Source organism: Pantherophis guttatus, chromosome 1, assembly GCF_059756535.1.
Source record: "Pantherophis guttatus breed Tessera chromosome 1, ASM5975653v1, whole genome shotgun sequence".
Lineage (NCBI taxonomy): Eukaryota > Metazoa > Chordata > Lepidosauria > Squamata > Colubridae > Pantherophis > Pantherophis guttatus.
The window spans coordinates 223,108,204-223,129,791 of NC_142063.1; the positions used below are offsets into that span (position 1 = coordinate 223,108,204).

Here is a 21,588-nt window from a genome sequence, read left to right on the forward strand (position 1 = left end):
GTTTTTTGCCCTCCCCAGGCTCCAGAGGCTTTCTTGGAGTCTGGGGAGGGCAAAAACGGCCTTCCCCAGCCCGCCAGAGGCCCTCCAGAGGCTGGAAACAGTCTGTTTCCCGACTTCCGGTGGGCCCGGAAGGCCAGAAAATTAGCTGGCCAGCACATGCATGTGTGCTGGAACTGAGCTAGGGCAATGCTCGCGTGCCCACAGATATGGCTCCACATGCCACCTGTGGCACGCGTGCCATAAGTTCGCCATCACGGCTCTAAGGATTCCACTTCCAAACTACTATATTATAACATAGCCACCAATATATTTTACGATTTTTTTTAAAGTATAAGCTTCCAATAGACACATTATGCTTATTGTAACAGATTAACAGAGTTGGAAGGGACCTTGGAGGTTTTCTAGTCCAACCTTCTGTTCAAGCAGGAGACCCTATCGGGTGAAATCTAGCAGATTCTGACAGGTTCTGGAGAACCGGTAGTGGGAATTTTGAGTAGTTCGGAGAACCGGCAAATACCACCTCTGGCTGGCCCCCAAGTGGGGTGGGAATGGAGATTTTGCAATATCCTTCCCCCAGGAGTGGGGAGGGAATGGGGATTTTGCAGTATCCTTCCCCTGGAGTGAGGTGGGAATGGAGATTTTGCAGTATGCTTCCCCTGCCATGCCCACCAAGCCACGCCCACCCAGCCACAGAATCGGTAGTAAAAAAATTTGGTTTTCACCACTGGACCCTATGAACCATTTCAGAAAAGTGGTTGTCCAATCTCTTCATAAAAATCTCCATTAATGAAGCACCCACTTGACTAATCACCATTCAAACCATTCCTAAATAAGAATCCAAATTTCTGTCTTGGACCTGCTGGAGGCCACTGTGAGTTACAGCCACTCTCCTCCCCTCATCCTCTTTTGATAATGATAATAGATGTATTTCCAAACCTACAAAATAATTGCCCACCAGCAATCCAAAAGGTACGCACTCCTTAAAAACAATTCCTTGGATAAAATCAGGAATCGGGCTATTTAAAAAATATTTTTTTTAAAAAAAACCCATTGATTTGTATTTTAATCTAAATAGGCTGGTATCCCATGCCTGCTACCCTTTATTCTGGAACCAGCTTCACCCGATGACTTGTGCCATTACAAGTGTGTTTGATGCTGAAGGGAAAAGACGGGCCATAAAGCCATGTCCAAATCAGTTTGAAACATCAAACCGCATTTATCAGTGTGGCTCTCCCTACCGAATCCCTTCAAAGGTAAGTGCTCAGTGTGAGTAAATTTCAACTCCTGCAGTTTACATTTGTTACTTCAAACGCTGGCAATTTCTTGGTTCTTCCCAAAGTCCATTGATACATATATTTGCACATGCAGAGGTTTCTTTCTAAAAATGGATTCATCACTGGGTAAGGATATCGAATTGAAATCCTTCCTCTAAGGAGAATGTAGTCAAATCAGGGTGCAGCCAGATCAAACGATTTGCTATAATTAATAAATGCAGTGTGCCCTTTTCTCTAAATAACGTGTCCAATTCAGAAACATAAATAGGGAAAATAGATGTAAAAAATAAGTATACCATTTTTTTTGTTCCTTAATTCTAGGAGGCCGATATAATGAGAGAAATCAGAGAAAATGGTCCAGTGCAAGGTAAAGAAAAGCTTGATTTAAAGTAAATTAATAAGCATGACATGCATAAAAGCCAACTCTTACCACAGACAATTCTTAAGAATATTAGTTGTCTTGTGTTATTATTTTTTTGGGAATAACACTCATTCTTCCTAAGGTTCCGCATATACTACTACATGACTCAGTTTCAATTTGCCTGGTATTTGCTTTAGATGATTTATTACAATCCTAAACGAAGATCTTGTACAACAAAATAGCAAAGCTTGATTTATAGTGTACTCCTCTTCAGAAGCTAGTGCCATAGGTTCAGTGAAACTGATCATTCACAACTATATCACATGGATTAATAATGTCTAGATCTATATTTATGGGTATTAAATGTGGGGGAAAGTAGCCTCAATACCATCATATTGGATAGGAATGGGCAATATTTGAAGAATCAGGAGTCCCAGCTCAATTTGTGTTGGAAACAATCAATCAGCACAAGAGAGAACGATAATTTTTTGCCTATTGGTCAGTTGGAAAAAGCACTGGCTGGTTCTTGACATCTTCAGCACTCTGAGACCAGCAGGAGCTACAAAAGATGTCAGGCAGGTTGGGTTCAAATAGCGCTGGAGAAATGGCGGAATAGAAATGGTGTGTTATTGTAATCAAGTAACAGCTAAGAAGTCCTGAACTGGGCATAGGAAAACCCACCACCAGTTTTCTCTGAGGAATTTTAAATTATGAAATTGAGGGATAGAAATAGAAGGATGCCACTTTAGCTTGGCGAACAAGCTGATGGGAGGGAAAAATCAACCTTAGAAGTACTGAAGTCATTTCATGCTTGGGCTCCTCAGAAAGGGAGGTTTAAGAAGTGACACTTTTTTTAAAAAACTAAACCCTGAGGAGACTTCATTTGGAGCATCATGGACACCTCTGACTGTTGCATCTTTAGGTGGATATTAGAGACTTGGAGAAAAGGAGAAAGGCTTCTTTACAAAGAAATGTTATGACAATTGAGGTTTTTTAGCTTGGATGAAGTTGAGTCAGAGGTTGAGTGATGGAGGCATATGACATCATTCGTAGCAAACACAAATGGAGAAAGGGGCATCCATAACAATTATGCTTAAACAATGACATCTGCACATGAGTCATTCTGCAAATGCCAAGTATGTACTTGCATCACAATGTCTGATGCATACCTATATGATCAGATTCCTTGATGAGTGAGCAGTCTTAGAAAACTACTAAATACAGCTTCTGCATGTAGCTGTTGCCGTCTCCCTGTCCTCCCACAGACACCTGTGCAAATATTTTTCTCCCTCTCCCATATGTTAGCATATAAATTCTTCAAATGAAGGGAAATTCAGAAACAACAAACAGGCTTTTTCACATAGCCCACAGTTAAACTCTGGAATTCCCTATCAGTGAAGGACAGATAATGGCAGCCAAATTGGATGATTGTAAAATGGGTCTGCAAGAGTTCGTGAAGGATGAGGTAATTTATGATGTCTAATGCTAATGACAGTCTACATGGATTATAGGCAGCATGCCTTAAATACTGACTGGTGGGAAGGGAACTAGGAAAGGGAACTAGGTCAGGGGTGAAATCCAGCAGGTTCTGACAGGTTCTGGAGAACCGGTAGCGGAAAGTTTGAGTAGTTTGGAGAACCGGTAGCAGAAATTTTGAATAGTTCGGAGAATTGGCAAATACCATCTCTGGCTGGCCTCAGAGTGGGGTGGGAATGGAGATTTTGCAGTATCCTTCTCCTGCCATGCCAAAGCCATGCCCACCAAGCCACACCATGCCCACCAAGCCATGCCCACAGAACCAGTAGTAAAAAAAATTGGATTTCACCACTGAACTAGGTATGTTTAGCCTAATGAAGAGAAGGCTCAGGGGAGACATGGTAGCCATTTTTCTAATACTTGAAGGGCTATCACAGGGAAGAGGGCATCTGCTTATTCTCCAAAGCACCTGAGGGGAGGACAAGAAGCAATGGGTAGAAGCTTGTCAGAAAGAGATCCAACCTGAAAATAAGGAAGAATTTCCTGACAATAAATTCCACGATCTGTGGAATAGCTTGCCTCCCAGGTTTGTGGGTCCTTCATCTCTGGAAATTTTCAAGAAAAGATTAGACAACCATTTGTCCAGGATGGTTTAAGGACTCCTGCCTTGGGCAAGGAATTGAACTAGAAGACCTCTGAGGTTCCTTCCGGCCTTCAGATTCTATGATATGATTCTATTACAAGCAACAGGGATAACAACTATCCAGTCTAGGCACACAGGAGCTTTTTCAATGCATTCATCTGATGACTGAATGACATATAATACAGGACTAGACAGACCAATGGCCAGGTCTAGCAGAATCTTCTCTTACATTCTAATGATTTCCAATAAGAGTCTGAACATGAAAGAAATGAAGAGATTCTAACATGAGAGATTTGAGGGAATGGTAAGGAAGAACAGATTGTAGGTGTGAGAGGGATTGGATAAGACAGAGGCAGATGTTTCCAAAAGGAGTGCAGCAAAAGCCAAGATATAAAAATAAGGCAGAGTAAAGGGAGGAACACTCCATATTGACTGGATAGGAATTAAGGAAGAAAATGAAGGAAAACAAATAATCTGTTTTCTCAAAACGATTGAATGATGCTTTATTGGCTGACTCCTTTCCTTATATGTATGCATCAGGCTGTTATGACCAAGGCCCAAGTAAATAGTAGGAAAATCAGTCAGTGAAAAAACAAACATACTTTATTCGAACAACTGAGAATTACTTCTTCCCAGCATTGTTCAACTATGTTAAAGCAAATTCCTCCCAACACAAATTCCTCAGTCCTATCGCAAACCTTGGTCCAATCAGGCAAATTGCCAAAGGCCTTTCTTGGCAAATGTTCAGAAGTCACAGATACAAAAATAAATACAAGACGTAGACAAAGGAGAAGACGAAGCTACCAATGTTGTTTTCTGGCAAAGCCCAAACGCCATTCCTGGTCTGTTTTAAGCCTTATGGGAGGGGCCGATCATCTCTTGGCCCTACTCCTGAGTTGTCCTCTTTGCTTGAGCTGCTCTTGCCTTCTGGCAGCTCTTCTCATGCGTGCATTAGGAACAGGCTCCTCCTGTTCCTCTGCCTCACTCCTATCAGTCTCTGGAGGCTCTGGAGTCCGCCCCTCACTCCCCGATGGCCCTGGCCCCATCTCTGCCTCTAACACAGAGCCCTCATCCGGGTCTTCCCCAGCCTTCAGGACTGGCCCATGTTCTTCCTCAGTCTCATCACTGTCCGACTCTGCTGCCAGCTCCGCAGGCTGCTGGCGGACTACAACACAGGCTGCAGTGTACAACAAGGATTCACAGACAGTGGCATTACATCATCAAGTTTGATATCAGGTTTATGACACCTGTGTTGTGCCATTATCATGCAAAAGATGCAACTTATTATAATCATGTCATGATGTCTGATGCAAATAGATCAACCACATCATTTGTGTCAATGCATCAGATGGATGTATCATCATTTCCTTTCTTTCCACAACAGACACTTATCACACACTCTTTTATCTACCAATCAGAATAGGAGTCTCACTGGTTTCTGTGTTTTAAGTGAAACCTCAGAACAGTCTGAACAAGGTAACCTAAGATGTGGACGAAATCAAGTGAAACAGTGGATTCATGTTCCTGCATAAAATATTTAAATTTGGAGAAAGCGGGCAGGAATACACCAGAGACCTTATAGATTTTCTGCTAACACCGAGGTCTCCTGTGAATTATTTATTTATCTTTAAAGCTTTTAGTCTTAGAAAGGATTGCGAAATAATTTCCATATATTAAAACGATGTCTCTGTAATGAACACTAGTTAAAATTAGAATTACAGCTATCTTTTTTTGCCCTTTTGCACTCACTGCTACCCTCCAGCCATCATGAAAGTATACGATGATTTCTTCCTTTATAAGAGCGGGATTTATAGGCATACCAGTGAAGAACCACAGCATGAGCCCCAGGAGAGATCCCATTCTGTCAAATTAGTTGGGTAAGTGAATCCATGGCTGTTTCTCCTTGTCGTTTCCGTAATACAGGCAGTCCTCGACTTACAACTTTTCGTTTAGTTGCAGTGGCACTGACACCTGTGACTTATGACCATTTTTCAGACTTATGATTGTTGCAGCATCCCCATGGTCATGCAATCAAAATTGGCAACTGGCATGTATTTATGACAATTGCAGTGCCCTGGGTCACGGGAACCCTTTTTGTGACCGTCTGACAAGCAAAATCAATGGGGAAGTCAGATTCACTTAACAAACATGTTACTAACTTAACAACTGCAGTGATTCACTTAACAACAGTGGCAAGAAATGTTGCTAAATGGGGTAAAACCCACTTAACAACTGTCTCACTTAGCAACAGAAATTTTGATCATAAGTCGAGGACTACCTGTAAATAACAGGCAGACAATGAATTTTGCATAGGAACATGGAACATTTCCTTCTCTTGATGCTTGAAGGTTAGGGTTAAGCAGACAGAAACTTTCTTAAGAGGCTAAAATTGACCGCAACTATACTGACGATGGTTTATATAACAGGATACATGCTGTGCAACTGGATTTCAGCCAATGCAACACGTCTTTTCTCACTTTCCTTTCCATTGCAATCCAGCTGTCAAATTTCATCTACACAATGCCATCTCATAATAGGATGGGTAGATTTTTATATGTGAAGCTACAGTGTGCAGATTGTGAAAAGTAGCTCAGGAGATGCATGGCACAAAGCAAACAGATGCTGCATGCTAAGTTTTACCGCTTAAGTAGGGACTAAGATGAGGAACACTTTATCAAGGACTGTGCTGCTTGCATGCTGAGACAGCTACTAGTTGATAATCTGTGCTCTATACTTCCTTCTAGTACCATTTCAGTTAGACCAAATTGGCCACGGCTATTATTGGTTTTCATTCAACAAGCATAAGTGCTTGTATAGTTGATCCTTCTTCTCTTACCCGAAGGCAATTGTGTTGCCATATGTAATGGCTGATGCAATGTCTTTCATGCAAGACATTTTTGCCCATTTTACTTATCCCTATGAATCGATTGCTGATAATGCCCAATAATTTGTGAATTTATATTTTCCCCCAGTCTTGTGGCATTAACCGTATCCATCCAGCTTCTCTTTACTCAACAGTAATAAGGTGAAGACAGCAGTTTCACTGCTGTGGCCATCAGTGACTGAACACTTGAAGATTCTGTAACATGAATTTAGTCAGCAGAAGTGGTTACAGGTGTTGTCCCTGTAAGATTGTTACATCACTTTTTTAAAATGAAAACTTCCCCAGAATTCTTTCTGTAAATAAAGTCAATTCTATGAAAGAAAAAAAAAGAATAAAACACTCAGCAGGCTGCACATTGTTAAGGGAGAACTTGGTAAAGAAAATACTTCAGATTTTAAGGGCATATTTTTCTCCTCCACACAGCTTCGAAGGCAACTCCTCTCAAGTGACTTCTTTCTCAAGACATACATATTAAGGTCCCTTGTCTCCCTCTTGAAGTGGAGGTAGAGAATCTAGATTAGAGGACATCATCTAAGTACCAAATGAATCATGTTGATTCCACACAGAGACACAGACTTAAAACAAGGCTTTTAAAGCTAGGGACAAGGAGTTACGTTACTATGTGGCTGGTGATAAAACAGCCAATATGTAAGAATAGAATAGAAGACTTTATGAACTGATTAAACTTACAACCTTATCAATAAAATTAAAAAATGGAATGCATAAGAATGTTCTTTATATTATCTCTCAGAATATTTATGAGGTTTGCCTGCAAACTAGTTAACACTGTCTGTGATAGTGCTTTAACCAGAAATGGCAAGCACTTGAGAAATGTCCTATTTCAACTGGAATGCTGGACTTCTGGTGTTGTGACTGCATGAGAGGGAGGGGCTCAGTAGAAAGAGTCAGAAGCCTTGAGATGAACTTCATCCTGGAGATGACAAACCAAAATGTTCAAAGCCCCACTAGACTAAGGTAAAGGTTCCCCTCACACATATGTGCTATTCGTTCCCCACTCTAGGGTGCAGTGCTCATCTCCCTTTCAAAGCCAAAGAGCCAGCGCTGTCTGAAGACATCTCCGTGGTCATGTGGCCGGCATGACTAAATGCCAAAGGCGCACGGAACGCTGTTCCCACCAAAGGTGGTCCTTATTTTTTCTACTTGCATTTTTTCAAACTGCTAGGTTGGCAGAAGCTGAGACAAGTAACGGGAGCCCACCCCATTACGCGGCACTAGGGATTCGAACCGCTGAACTGCCAACCATTTGATCGACAAGCTCAGCGTCTTAGCCACTGAGCTACTGCGTCCCTCTAAACTAGTCCCACTAAACTAATCCCTGTGATTTTCTTGGCAGGATTTTGGAAGTGGTTTGCCTTGTCTCACTCATAGGGCTGAGAGAGAATGACCAACCCAAGGTCACCCAACTGGCTTTGTTCCCATGGTGGGACTAGAACTCCCAGTCTCCCAGTTTCTAGCCTGGTGTTTTAACTATTATACCAAACAGCCCAGCATAAGAAAAATGATTTAGTTTTATCTCTCACAGAGCTATTTATGCTGGAGTGCTTCTTATAGCACAGCATAAATAAAATAATTACATTTCGAAGTGAGGCAACACTACCATCCTTCAGAAGCAGAGCTAAATTATCTCTTAATCTGAATCTTTATTCAGAGTAATATTTACAGCATATTTCAATGACACTAATTTTGATAAGAGTTTATTTATTGTTGGATTTAATTTGGGAATTTATAAGCCCACCAAACTCAAACAATGTGACTCTGAGCGATGCACAACAAAAATAAATATTAATAAAGTAAAAGTAAAAATTGCACAACATTGAAAATACAGTATATTTTTTTAATATAGAAAATGGAAAACCAAACAATTAAAATAACTACAGTAAAAGGGGTCTCCACTCAAATACCAGGTCTTTCCTAAAGCCAGCAGGGTGGACCTTTCTGTGTATCTGAGGAAGGTTGGGAGAAGATGTTTCTGGAGAACAGATAGGTTACTAGAAGAGGTAAGAAGGACCACTTTGGTCTAGCGCAGTGTTTCTCAACCTTGGAAGCTTGAAGATGGATGGACTTCAACTCCCAGAATCCCCCAGCCAGCAGCGCTGGCTGGGGGATTCTGGGAGTTGAAGTCCACCCATCTTCAAGCTACCAAGGTTGAGAAACACTGGTCTAGCGGTTAAGGCACCAAGTTAGAAACCAGGAATTCTAGTCCAGCCTTAGCCATGAAAGTCAGCTGAGTGTCTTTGGGACAGTCCCTCTTAATCAGCCGAACCCACCTCACAGGGTTGTTGTAGGGAAAATAGGAGGTTGTTAGTTACGTTTGCTGTCCTGAGTTATAAAGATGGGATATAAATAAATACATAGGTAAAAGATAAATAAGATGAGATTCCTTACATTATCCAAAAACTTGAATTACTTCTGTAAGATATTACAAGTATCTTTCTAATGAAATGGTTTGGAATTAAAAAATTAAAAATACTTCTATTCCCTGTAAAGTTATTGTTTAGCGTCTGTGTATGTGTGTGTGAGAATGAGCGGGGGGGGGGGGGAGAGGAGAACCAAAGAAGAAAACTAGCTCAGAAACATTTTTGCCATGCTTTAAATATAATTTTTTTTTCTTCCACTCATAGCTCTCTTCTGAGCACTCAAGAAAGGGTTATATTTGACATTTTCTCCAATCTAGCTTCAACATCGGACTTTGAGCACTTTATTTTAGGGTTTAATTCTGTGCTAAATGTGGAACATTCTAACTTGTATCAATTTAATCAGAAATATTTCTTTTATCCCCTTGGTTCACTTTATATGTTCTATTTTATTTTACGCTTGGAAGCGACTCCTTCAGGAGATGAGTTTGGCTTTTGAAAATGAAATCAAATTTTCATCCATCTGTTCTTGCCCTTGTGCAAGTGGGAGGGTGATCTGCTGTGCATCCTCTTTTCTGAGGGGTGAAATTACCATTGTTGCTCAAGTATTCTCAGGCCACAGTCCATTATGTGTGTTTTCCAACTGTGCAGTGAGGTGGCAGTGATGGATTACTTATCTCCTTGACCAGCAGAAAATTTATATACGATAGATAGATAGATAGATACATAGATAGATATACATAGATAGATAGATAGATAGATAGATAGATAGATAGATAGATAGATAGATAGATAGATAGATAGATGATATAGATATAGATACGTGGCGGCTCAGTGGCTAAGATGCTGAGCTTGTCGATTGAAAGGTTGGCAGTTCAGCAGTTCGAATCCCTAGTGCGTGTAACAGGATGAGTTCCCGTTACTTGTCCCAGCTTCTGCCAACCTAGCAGTTCGAAAGCATGTAAAAAATGCAAGTAGAAAAATAGGGACCACCTTTGGTGGGAAGGTAACAGTGTTCTGTGCGCCTTTGGCGTTTAGTCATGTCAGCCACATGACCACGGAGACATCTTCAGACAGCACTGGCTCTTCAGCTTTGAAACAGAGATGAGCACCACCCTCTAGAGTCGGGAACGACTAGCACATATGTGCAAGGGGAACCTTTACCGATATAGATATAGATATAGATATAGATATAGATATAGATATAGATAGTTAAGCGTAACTTAGAAAACACTGTGGTGATATGAAATCCTGAGTTACCTAAGTCCATCTATAAATTAGAACCCATTGTCTTTTATCTTTCTTGATGGAGAAAGAATGAGTTGGGTGACTAGCTGTACAGAATAGGCTGGAGTCAGAAGCAATATAGGTACCGTATTTTCCGGCGTATAAGACGACTGGGCGTATAAGACGACCCCCTACTTTTCCTGTTAAAATATAGGGTTTGGGCTATACTCGCCGTATAAGACTACCCCTCTTCCAACGCACACCAAATAAAAATTAAAAAACATCAGATTTGATTTCAATATGGTAATTTTAATTCAAATGCTTATGACACGCAGGTACTTAGCAGGAAAACTGTCACTTATAAACATAAGGCTGTTTGTCATCAAACATGTCAACATAAAACAGTACAATTGGATTAAACTTTTCCTAATTCACTCTAAAGCTGAAAGGAAGGATAAGACAATAAACCCATGGGAGCTGCCATGCTGTTTGTTTTCTAAGCTGTCAACCAAACTGGAACTGATTATGATAGGAGGAAGATAACAAACAATAGAGAGCCAGTGCCGGGCAAGTCCCTGGAGAGTCAGTAACGCCCATCATAACTGCAAGCTATTTTTACAGGTTTTGCTGGCGTGACAGTTTCCCTTTAAAAGCCTTCAAAATCCTCCTGTTCGTCATCTGATGTCATAAGTACATCAAGGACATCTTGTGATACATTTGTAAGGCAGTCATCATATGGATCTAATTCCGTATCAGATGGTGTGGTCTCAGCTTCGGCTTCCTCTTCATCTTGCCACAAGTAGTCGTCCTCCATACCATCTAATGAATTTGATATGCCACACTTCTTGAAAGACTTGATTACTGTTTCTGCATCAATATCATTCCAGGCTTTTATGACAAACTTGCACAAAACATCCAACTGTGGAGCATGCATGTTTCCTCCTTTTGTGAATGACTTTTCACCGCTAACCATCCACTCATTCCACTGTTCTCAAATGCGATCTTTAAATGGCTTGTTTAGGCACACATCCAGTGGCTGTACCAACGATGTCAATCCTGCAGGAATAACTGCCGCATCTGTGTTTATTCTTGCAAGCCTTTGCTTGGTGCTGGGAGTTAAATGAGCCCTGAACATATCCCACACCAGTAGACTACATTTTTGAATAAGTCCACCTGGTCGCCTGCTCCATATATTATCAAGCCATAGCTTTACCCCTTCTTCATCCATCCAGCCTTTTTCATTCACATGTACAAAACAACCAACAGGGAACTTTAGTTTCGGCATTGTTTTTCTTTTAAAAATAATCATTGGTCTCAGTTTGGAGCCATCAGCTGTGCATGCTAGTACCACTGTAAAACTGGACTTCTCATGTCCTGTTGTTTTAATTAAAATTGTTTTTTCACCTTTTGGATGGACAGTTTTATTTCCAATCATATCAAAATTCATTGGAGTTTCATCCATATTTCTTAACGCATAGCCATGTTTCTTGCGCTGTTTTATTACATATCGATGGAAACTATTTACTTTGGCATCAAGATCTGCAGGTAATTTTTGTGCAATTTTCGTCTTTTGCCTCAGAACCAAATTATGCCTTTCCAAGAATCTAGTACACCAGGATACAGTGGCCTTAAATCTGTTGCTGTGATCTGGGTTAGATTTGGCCCACTGAAGTGCAAACAAACGTATTTTATTTCGTGTAACTACATAACCGTTTTGGCGATGCTCATTCACCATGTCTGCTACATGTTTTTCAAGTTCTGGCCAATGTGGGGTGCCTCTTCTTAATGCACACTTACCCCTTGGCATACTCTTTAATGCTTTTACATTTGCTTTCCAGTCCCGAACCATTTTTTCTGTTACTCCATATTGTCTTGCAGCAGCACAGTTATTATGTTCCATGGCAAAGTTTACAACTTTAAGTTTAAAACTGGCTTCATATTTCTTTCTTCTTGCTGGTGGAGCCATGATGGGGTCTTGACTGTTATATTTGTATACTATACTGTATGTACTGTTGCTGTACTGTATGTATTGTTGCTGTACTGTAGAGAAAGGTAATGGGCTATGCTACGTGTGGTGGCAAGAGGGCTATTTTGTACCAGGTTTTTTTCCTTCACCCATGCAGCCTTGTCGAGATCCGCACAGCTTCATGAATCTGAATTGCTGGCACTGACTGATGACGCTACGGAAGCGCCGACAACATTGACAGGAAGCTGTGCCGATCTAGTCAAGGCTGCATGCTGCTGAATGCTGGAACCAGCTCCTCCAGTGAGCGGATTGCAAGAGCTGCGCGACTGGGGCGGAGACATGCGAAGTCTCATGGGGCTTCTCATAATGGAGACGCAGAGCCAGGTGTGCAAGGCGCTGGTCCAGGTCGACCGCTCCGACTTCCCCAGCTGACCCCCACTGATGGTGAGCCCCACCGGTCTGGGGAAGTCAGAGCGTCGGTAATATCCCCCTAGATGCCTGGGGGAAGCTCCGCTCAGCAACCAGCTGGTTCCAGCATTCCAAGGCGATTCCAAGGAGGTCCACGGTGAAAGCGGCGCCACGGTCGACCTGGACCAGCGCCTTGCACACCTGGCTCTGCGTCTCCATTATGAGAAGCCCCATGAGACTTCGCATGTCTCCGCCCCAGTCGCGCAGCTCTCGCAATCCGCTCACTGGAGGAGCCATGAAGTGCTCGCACCGCCTTGCCAGATCTTCCTCGTCCTCCTTTCCCCACAGCTTTTCCCGTTGTAATTGCTGCTGCTGCTACCGCCGAGGCTGCTCCTTCATCTCCGCCCACCGCACCAGACCCAGCCCGGCCAGCACCGCCGTGGCTCCCGCAGTCCAAGCGGATCGGCGCCCGGGCTCGCAGGCGAAGGGTGGGAGTGCGCAGCGATCGACGCCGATCGCTGCCACCCACCATCGCCCCAATGGGAAGAACCGCCCGGCAGCGATTCCAAGGAGCCCGAAGCGAACGTCCTGGAGCAGCGCAGGCCGGCCCAGAGGCTTAAACCCCGGGAGCCCAGGTGCCAAACCCCGCACAGCAGAAAAGGCATGACAGCCGGTGCCCAGTTCCTTCTGCAGCCGTCCGGATCGGCGCCAAGCCAGGAAAGTGCGCTGCGCACTCTCACCCTTCGCCTGCGAGCCCGGGCGCTGATCCGGATGGCTGCAGAAGGAACTGGGCACCGGCTGTCATGCCTTTTCTGCTGTGCGGGGTTTGGCACCTGGGCTCCCGGGGTTTAAGCCTCTGGGCCGGCCTGCGCTGCTCCAGGACGTTCGCTTACCTTTTATTTGGTCCCACCCCCAATCTCTTGCTGCCTCCTGAGTCCCAGCTGATGACTAGAGGGAAAAAAACTGTTTAAACTCTTGCCGCGGGGCTTCAAAGGGCCGTCCTACAGCTGATCAGTGTTAAAAGCAAACAAATGAGTCGGGTCGTAAGTGCGAGGACTGGTCGTAAGTGCGAGGACCTTCCAGAAATAACTCTGACCAGCTAGCCACGCCCACCTAGTCACATGACCTCCAAGCCACATCCACAAAATAAGCCACGCCCACAGAACCAGTAGTAAAAAAATTTAGAACCCACCCCTGAAGCAAAAGCATAAAATGATCCCCCACCCCACCCCCAATCCTGGTGCCAGCAAAAAGTCCATAAAGGGTTGCCAGTACTTTGTAAAATCAAATAAGCCAATTTTATATTCCTTCCTTTTGTAGTCTTAATTTTCAATTCAATCAAATATTGTCATAGGACTTGATCTTTCTCAAATTCTTCTTTATCCCATTGCATAGATTTCTTCAAGGCTTTAACAAGCCTCTTTTGCAGAACCAATAAAAAACACTTTCCAGGTCATTCTCTTGGTTTAGCATTTGCATTTCCCTTTTAATTCCTAAAACTTATCCAGGGAGGTTCCAAGGGACTGCTCTACTCAGCAGTTCCTTGGTCTTTGCAGCAATTCTTGACGCCACTTCTGCATAGCCATCTTCAGTTTGTTATACATTCTCTGGCTGTTCTCTGATTAATCAGGCTACTTTAATATTTGTATTTTCACTACAGGGTACCCTTGACTTAAAGTAATTCATTTAGTGACCATTCAAAGTTACAAGGGCAATGAAAAACATGACTTATGATCATTTTTCACACTTACAACCATTGCAGCATCCCCATGGTCACGTGGCCAAAATTCGATGCCTTGGCAATTGACTCGTATTTATGACGATTGCAGTGTCCTGTGGTCATGCGATCACCTTTTGTAACCTTTTGACAAGCAAAGTCAATGGGGAAACCAGCTTCGCTTAACAACTATGCTACTAATTTAACAACTTCAGTGATTCACTTAACAACTGTGGCATGAAACATCGTAAAATGGGATAAAATTTACTTAACAATTGTTTCACTTAGCAACAGAAATTTTGGGCTCAGTTGTGGTCATAATTTGAGGACTACCTGTATTGCTGTCTCTAAAAACTCTTATTGCAGAAACTTGCTACTCTGAAATTTAAGGACAAATTCATAGACATTAGTGACAAGTTTCACATCAACTTCAGTTGGGGATGCCAAAATAATACTCTGAATTTCTTGAAGTTGATATTATAATTTATATGATATAGTGAAACATTAAGATATTTACTTTTTAATACTTCATTCTGTATTATTTTATTCTTATTCTTAGGACTTGAGTTTCTTTTAATGAATACAGAAAAAATGGAAGAAATACCGTAATTGTTCTCTTTAATGATTTTCAGAAGAAAGAGAACTCTATGGATTATTAAAATATCGCTTACATTTTATACACATATTTAAAAGACGCTTATTCAGTCTTTCACTGTGGTGCTTTTTAAAATGCAAGAATGTTTCATCCCTCATGTAAGGAGGGAATATCAATTGCAAAGATAATCTTCTCTGCCTGAAACTGGGCAGAAATTTCACCTCATATCCTGTTTAATACACAGATAAGACAAACAAGTAATTAAAAGACATGAGTACAAACACATACAATATTATAAAATTGGAGATAGCTCATTATACATGTTTTGTCTTCTCTGTTCTGCCTGAGAAGAAGCAAAAATGGTCCTTCCTTGATTTAATTAATCTGAGTTACACAAAGAATTATCTAAGTTATTCTGTTATCTGAGGTGGGAACTTCCAGAGATACTTCTCTTCTTGTACAAAAACTACAATGTTGATAATATTAAATAACTCACAAAAGACTGCCTTTTCTGCTGTTTAAGACAGCCATTGCCTTATTATCAGACACAACAAGCAACCACAACCACTTGTGAATAGTTAGTTCTCAAGCAGAACCTTTATTGTTAGTCACCTGTGTTACAAGAATCTCATTAAAACTGACTATATTCCCTTGGGGTTGGTTAGATTTGGCTTTAAGTATTCGGGGGGGGGGTGTTCCATATAATTGCTGCTTTCTGCAGTGCAAGGACTCTACACTCGGCCTCCAATCTAGCTGAAGATTCCACCACGCTTATTCTTCCTTATAAATTGGAGAGTTTTTGGGCAAGAGCAACAACACGCCTTCTTTTGAAATAGCCTGTTCTTTCCCCCTCTTGGAAAGTTGTTCTAGCAGTTTGGAGATGCAGCCATTCTAGTGCACCATGAAGGAAGACTACTGGAGGCCATAAATTCCTAACCCATCCAGGGGTGAAATCTACTTACCTTCCCTACCGGTTTGGAAGTGCATGTGTGTGTGCAGACCCTCTGCACATGCACAAACTCTTCTGCGCATGCGTAGAGGGTAAAAAACAGCTTACTTCCTGGTTAAAACCAGGAAGTAGCAATGATTGGGCAGGTGGGCGGAGCCTCACGCTGCCATCACTACTGGTTCTCTGAACAACCCGCCGCCATCACTACTGGTTCAGGCAAACCAATGCGAACCGGTAGTATTTCACCCCTGATCCCATCCTTTTGTGAAATTGTCTGTCTGTCTATATATATCTTTGTTGTGGCTCCGTTACCTGAGCCTGTGTCATCGGCAGGAGAGGACTCCGAGAGTGAAGGAGAGGAGTTGGCAAGGCCTCCCTCTCCAGGACCCTCCTCTTTGGCAATGCCTTCGGTGTCTGCTGAAGGGCCAGAGATAGGGCCGGGGCCAAGCACATCCACGCAGCCACAGGTGGACAGTGATGAGAGTAATGAGTCTTGGCTGGATCCACGCCAGCGTCGCAGAGATAAGCGCGCGCAACAGAAGAAAAGGCGTGCCTGAGATTAGGCTGAGTCACTGGACCACACCCCACAAGGTATAAAAGAGAGCGTGGTGGCCAGTCAAACCTTGTGACGAACAAAGCTGAAAGCTTCCATGCCATTCTGCATTGCCGGACTTTTGCTATAGACTTTGCTGGATTATCTCTGGACTTGATTGACTCTGTAATTATTGAGCTGTTTCTTTTGATGTACCAGAAGCGGGGAGAAGTTATCTCTCCTCTTCGTAAGTAATAAACTCTTGGCAGGCAGCCACTAGGTTGTTGCCAAGTTCCATTATCATAAGGAAAAGGATTTTGCCGGCTGGTTTGGTCTTTAACTCTTGAACGTCTGTTGGTGTGTGTGCGTGTGGGACGGGGACAGAACAATCTTGTCTTGTGTGAATGTTGAGAATTGAGTTAATGGTGCGGAAGAGGGAGCTGCCAAGAGCAGGGCTTGTAGGACACTCTTTAAACAGGAAGCTCAAGTTTTCTTTGTTCTGTTGGATATCGCACACCTCTATTCCTATTTTCAATTTCACTTTCCACTTAGAAATTGAATTGAAATTGAAATACTGTTGTAGGATTTGATCCTACATCTTGCATTTTCCTACGTGAGACACGACTGTAGAAATGGAAATATATTTTTATTCAGTCAAGCTCTTGGTATGCTGAGTTTAATACTGTTAGTGCTGATAAGGGTAATTACTGATTTTGTCTCAGAATAACTGATTTGGAAGGGACCTTGAAGGTCTTCTAGTCCAACCTCCTGCTTGAGCAGGAGTCCCTAGACCATTCCAGACAAGTGGCTTTCTTAAAAGCTTCCAGTGATGGGGCACCCACAACTTCTGAAGGCAAGCATTCCACTGATTAATTGTTCTAACTCTAAATTTCTCCTTAGTTCTGGGTTGCTTCTCTCCTTGATTAGTTTCCATCCATTGTTTCTTGTCTTGTCTTCTATGACAAAACAAGAAGGCTTGTCATCTTTGAAAAATAAGTCGACCCCCTCTTCTTTGTGTCAGCTCCTTAGATATTGGAACACTGCTATCATATCACTCCAGTCCTTTGCACTAGACTAGACAAACCCAGTAGGACATCCTGTTGGCATGTCCTGTGTTCTGCCTCTGAAATTAGTCCTTGGAGCACATGTCTTGTGTTAAAAATTAGTATTCTTATCATCTGGTCTGTGTCTCTTTTTTAATAATAAGATAAAATATTAGTCATTAGGTTTTGTAATAGATTAGCTTCAAGAGAAAGCAATGTACTCCATGATTTATTTTGTTATTGTGCTTTATTGTTGGTAATTCAAGCTGGGTAGATGCAATTGTGGGGTTGACTGAGAATACAAATAAGGCCAAGGTTATGCATTCTGATTTCTGTATAGATAGAGCAATATGAAATAAGCCATTGGAAACCATGGCTGCACTTACACAGAGCGGAAATCCTTCAGCCTAATAGATCAAATGAAATTACTTGTGCTGCCCACATAGCTTGGCTATAACACAAAGTCACCTATTTCTCAAAGAAGTGCAATTCAAAGTGTTATTTGCCTATAAACCAAACACCTGGAAACAAATGCTTTATAACAGATGCTGTTCTAAATGTAAAAGATTCTAAAATATAAAGCAAGTAATGGAAAAAAGAGGGTTGTTGGATGCTCACAGAATGATGGCAACATATTTACTCTTGGGAACATAATAAAAAAAAAAAGGATTTGAATTGTAAGATTAAAGATGCCCCCAAGATGTAAAATAAAAAAAAAGAAGAAGTATATTACTAATGCTTTCTCTTTGAATAGGTGGGGTATGCTAGAAGATGTTGAAGGACAATGGCAAAAATATTGGGTAAGTGCTTAGGAACAAAACTCTAATCCAAATAAAGTTATTTGTGCTTGTTTGCTTTTGAAATCAGTAGAAAAAGTAGTTGTAATTAACAAGCACACTCAGTTTTCAGCAAAATATATACCCACTCCATAATCAAGGAGTGGACCAGAGGTGGTATTCAGCTGGTTCGCACCGATTCGCGCGAACCGTTGGCGGAAATTTGACCAAGGTCACTGAACCGGTAGTGATGGCCAGTTGGCCACGCCCCTGAACCAGTCCTACCTTTTCCTATGGGTGTGGCTAGGTGGGGAGGTGTCATGTGACTGAGTGGGCATTGGCGTGAATGACATCAAGTTGGCCACGCCCACTCAGTCACGACCCCCCACCTAGCCACACCCACCAAACCGGTAGCGAAAATATTTGAAACCCACGACTAGAGTGGACCAACCTAGAAATAAGGAGAAATTTCCTGACAGTGAGAACAATGGAACAACTTGCCTCCAGAAGTTGTGAATGCTCTAACACTGGAAGTTTTTAAGAAGAGATTGGATAACCATTTGTCTGAAATGGTATAAAGTTTTCTGCCTGATGAGGGGGTTGGACTAGAAGACCTCCAAGGTCCCATCCAACTCTGTCATTCTATAGATAAACAAAACTACTTTGTAGTGAAGACAGAGTCATGTAAATCCCCTTTTGATTTAACCTCAATGGACTGTTTGTATTTTATTTATTTGCAGTATGTTTGTAATTTGAACCTTAATTTGTATTGCCTTAATTGCTCATCACTATCAAAACAGGGGATATTGTGTTGAGTTTGCAGTACATACCAAATTGGGGGACAAAAATGCCATTTTTTTTTCTCACTAGATAATAGTAATCATTGTTCAACTACAGTTCAACTAAACAAGTGAAAGGTCCACAGAATGTATTCTATATCCCATCCCACTATATAGCTCAAAGTACCTATCACACACAGCTCCACATTTTTAATTATCTAAATCAGCTATGTAATACAGATGGAGAAAAGCTATTTAAGCTTCCCCTTAAGTCATTTTGTGGACAAACTAATCCTTGCACACTACCCCAGCAGGAAAGTTTGAGGGTCAAAAAAGCAACAAGAAGTTTGATTTTGAACTTTCAAAGCAAGCAAACAAGCAAACAAATAAATACAGAAGTAAGAGCTAAGTGCTCACTTTTTGTGCGTGTCCCAATTCATGGTCTTTCTTGATGGATTTTAACCAAAAGGGGCACCTTACTGACATTCTTAAAACAGGTTTTCCCCTCAGAGCATCCATTTTGTTAATCCCTTTTTAGTTCAGTTCCGGCAACAAGTCACTTGTGATGGAACTGGACTACAGGGGGTAGAATCCTTATTAGTCTAAATGACATTTTCCCCCTGCACTAATTTTCCCAAGTGAGCCTCTCTACCACATTCTTAATAGCTCTGTTTGGATAAAAGCTAAGTATCAAGGTCAATAACCACCAGACTTTTTCAACAGTTGTTACTCAAGCTCTTTATTCTAAGGACTCAAAGCAGATAGCATATTCTGAAAAACAGTCCATGCGTCAACCCTAATCCCTGTTATTGCCTTGCTTGGTTGCTGATAAGGTTTTTGAACATTTTTTAAAAGTTATTTATTATTCTTATGCTTTAACACAAAGATGAGGGGACAAGCACAAAAGAAAAAATGGTCAGGTGACTCTTAAGCTTTAAAAAAAGATGCCATGAACCGATCACAGTTTTGTCCAACAGCAGCTAACCTCTTCAGGGAGATTTGCTTTAGGGATATAATTTTAGAAGTCTCCGATTAGACTTAGTCATTTAATCAACTCCAAGGTTCTTGGAAACGTTGATGTCTCTGCTGTCATGCTGGCTGGGGAATTCTGGGAGTTGACATCTACAGGTCTTAAAATTGCCAAGTTTGGAGACCCCTACTTAAAGCTTTTTCAAACTTGGCATCTTTAAGATGTGTGCTCTTCAACTCCCAGAATTCCCCAGACAGCAAACAGTTGCCTAGTTTGAAAAACATTGCTATAAAGCTATCTTGCAGCATTTCCTTTTGCACCGTCTTATCTCTAAAAGAATGGGGTATCATGGGACATGTAGTGGCCAAATCAGCACCTTGTCTAGTCTAATGAGGTCTGGAGAGTGTCACAAGAAGAAGTCTATTTTTATTAGGCTCTCAGTAGAGAAGGGAAACTTTAAACTGTCTGTACCTCCCCTGTTTACTGCAATACAGATGAAGATAATCTACTTGGCATTATAAAAAAAGGCCCATTAATTGCTAATTATTCAACAGCCTGAGAAATAGTTATGAGAGGTTTTCAAGTAACTCTTTAAAAGAAGAGTTGTGACAATCTAACAACTGGATGAGGACAGGACAGTGAATACCACAGCTCCTCTTTTGCTTTCTTTTTCTCCTCATTTATCATAATTTGATTGTGTCTGCTATAATAAAATATCTTCTCTTCTCCACCCCAGATTGCTGCAAATTCCTGGGGAATTTCCTGGGGAGAAAGTGGTCATTTCAGGATTTTACGAGGACAAAATGAATGCGATATTGAAAAACTGATCATAGCTACCAAATGTCACCTTTAAGAGATTTTCATTACAGCCACTATTTTGTTCTACATATTTTCTGCACAAATGGAATATATAACCTCTAACCTCAATATGGGCATACTTACATTTGTTATTTTCTCTTCACTAAATATGCTGCATTTCTATGTCCGATGTAAGACTGTTGGTGAACATTTAAATGTCAGCCCAGCATGATGAAAGACTATTACCCGTCTTAACTTCACTTCTACTGGTATTTAGATGATCATATTCATTATTGGAGCAGTCCAAATGCAGTAAACACGGAATGAGAACAATTGGGTTGGTGTCCTTCTTTTCTTCTGAATTGTGATCAAGATTAGTCTTGTGAGATTGTGTAACCACCAGAGTCCCTGACAAAAATGCATATTAAAAAAACCAGAACTGGCTTGCTTCAAAAAGAGCAGATGAATATCATTATTTAATTATATTTATAATAACATGCCTTTGTATCCTTTCTTTGCTTGAACATATTTTTTGCATGACTATGTCTTTCACAGGAGTTAAGGGAGACCTATTGATAGCTAAGAATAATCATGGCTGACTGTTTCATTCCTGCCTCTGAGAACAAATTTGCTGGAGTATAACAGTGCAGGAATACTTTCATGTCTTTCTTCTCCCACCACTCTGTCAGAAGTATTTTTATTAACTGTATAAAGCAGGGTTGGACAACTATGCTCTCTTTATGATCTACAGACTTCAACTCCCGGAATTCCAGAATTCCTGTGTCAGGATTTCTGAGAGTTGAAATCCACAGATT

The 21,588-nt window shown here is 41.5% G+C and overlaps 1 protein-coding gene across 1 annotated transcript in view; it reads left to right on the top strand.

Moving 5' to 3' along the window:
- TINAG (tubulointerstitial nephritis antigen) overlaps nt 1-21,231 on the top strand; it is a 42,810-nt gene extending 21,579 nt beyond the window's left edge. The window contains exons 7-11 of the mRNA XM_034436662.2: nt 1,076-1,253; nt 1,596-1,641; nt 5,517-5,631; nt 18,205-18,250; nt 20,712-21,231. Coding sequence (XP_034292553.2) covers nt 1,076-1,253; nt 1,596-1,641; nt 5,517-5,631; nt 18,205-18,250; nt 20,712-20,828 — 502 coding nt within the window. The 3' untranslated portion in view covers nt 20,829-21,231. The remainder of the gene's footprint in view (nt 1-1,075; nt 1,254-1,595; nt 1,642-5,516; nt 5,632-18,204; nt 18,251-20,711) is intronic.
- Nucleotides 21,232-21,588: the final 357 nt, after the last annotated feature.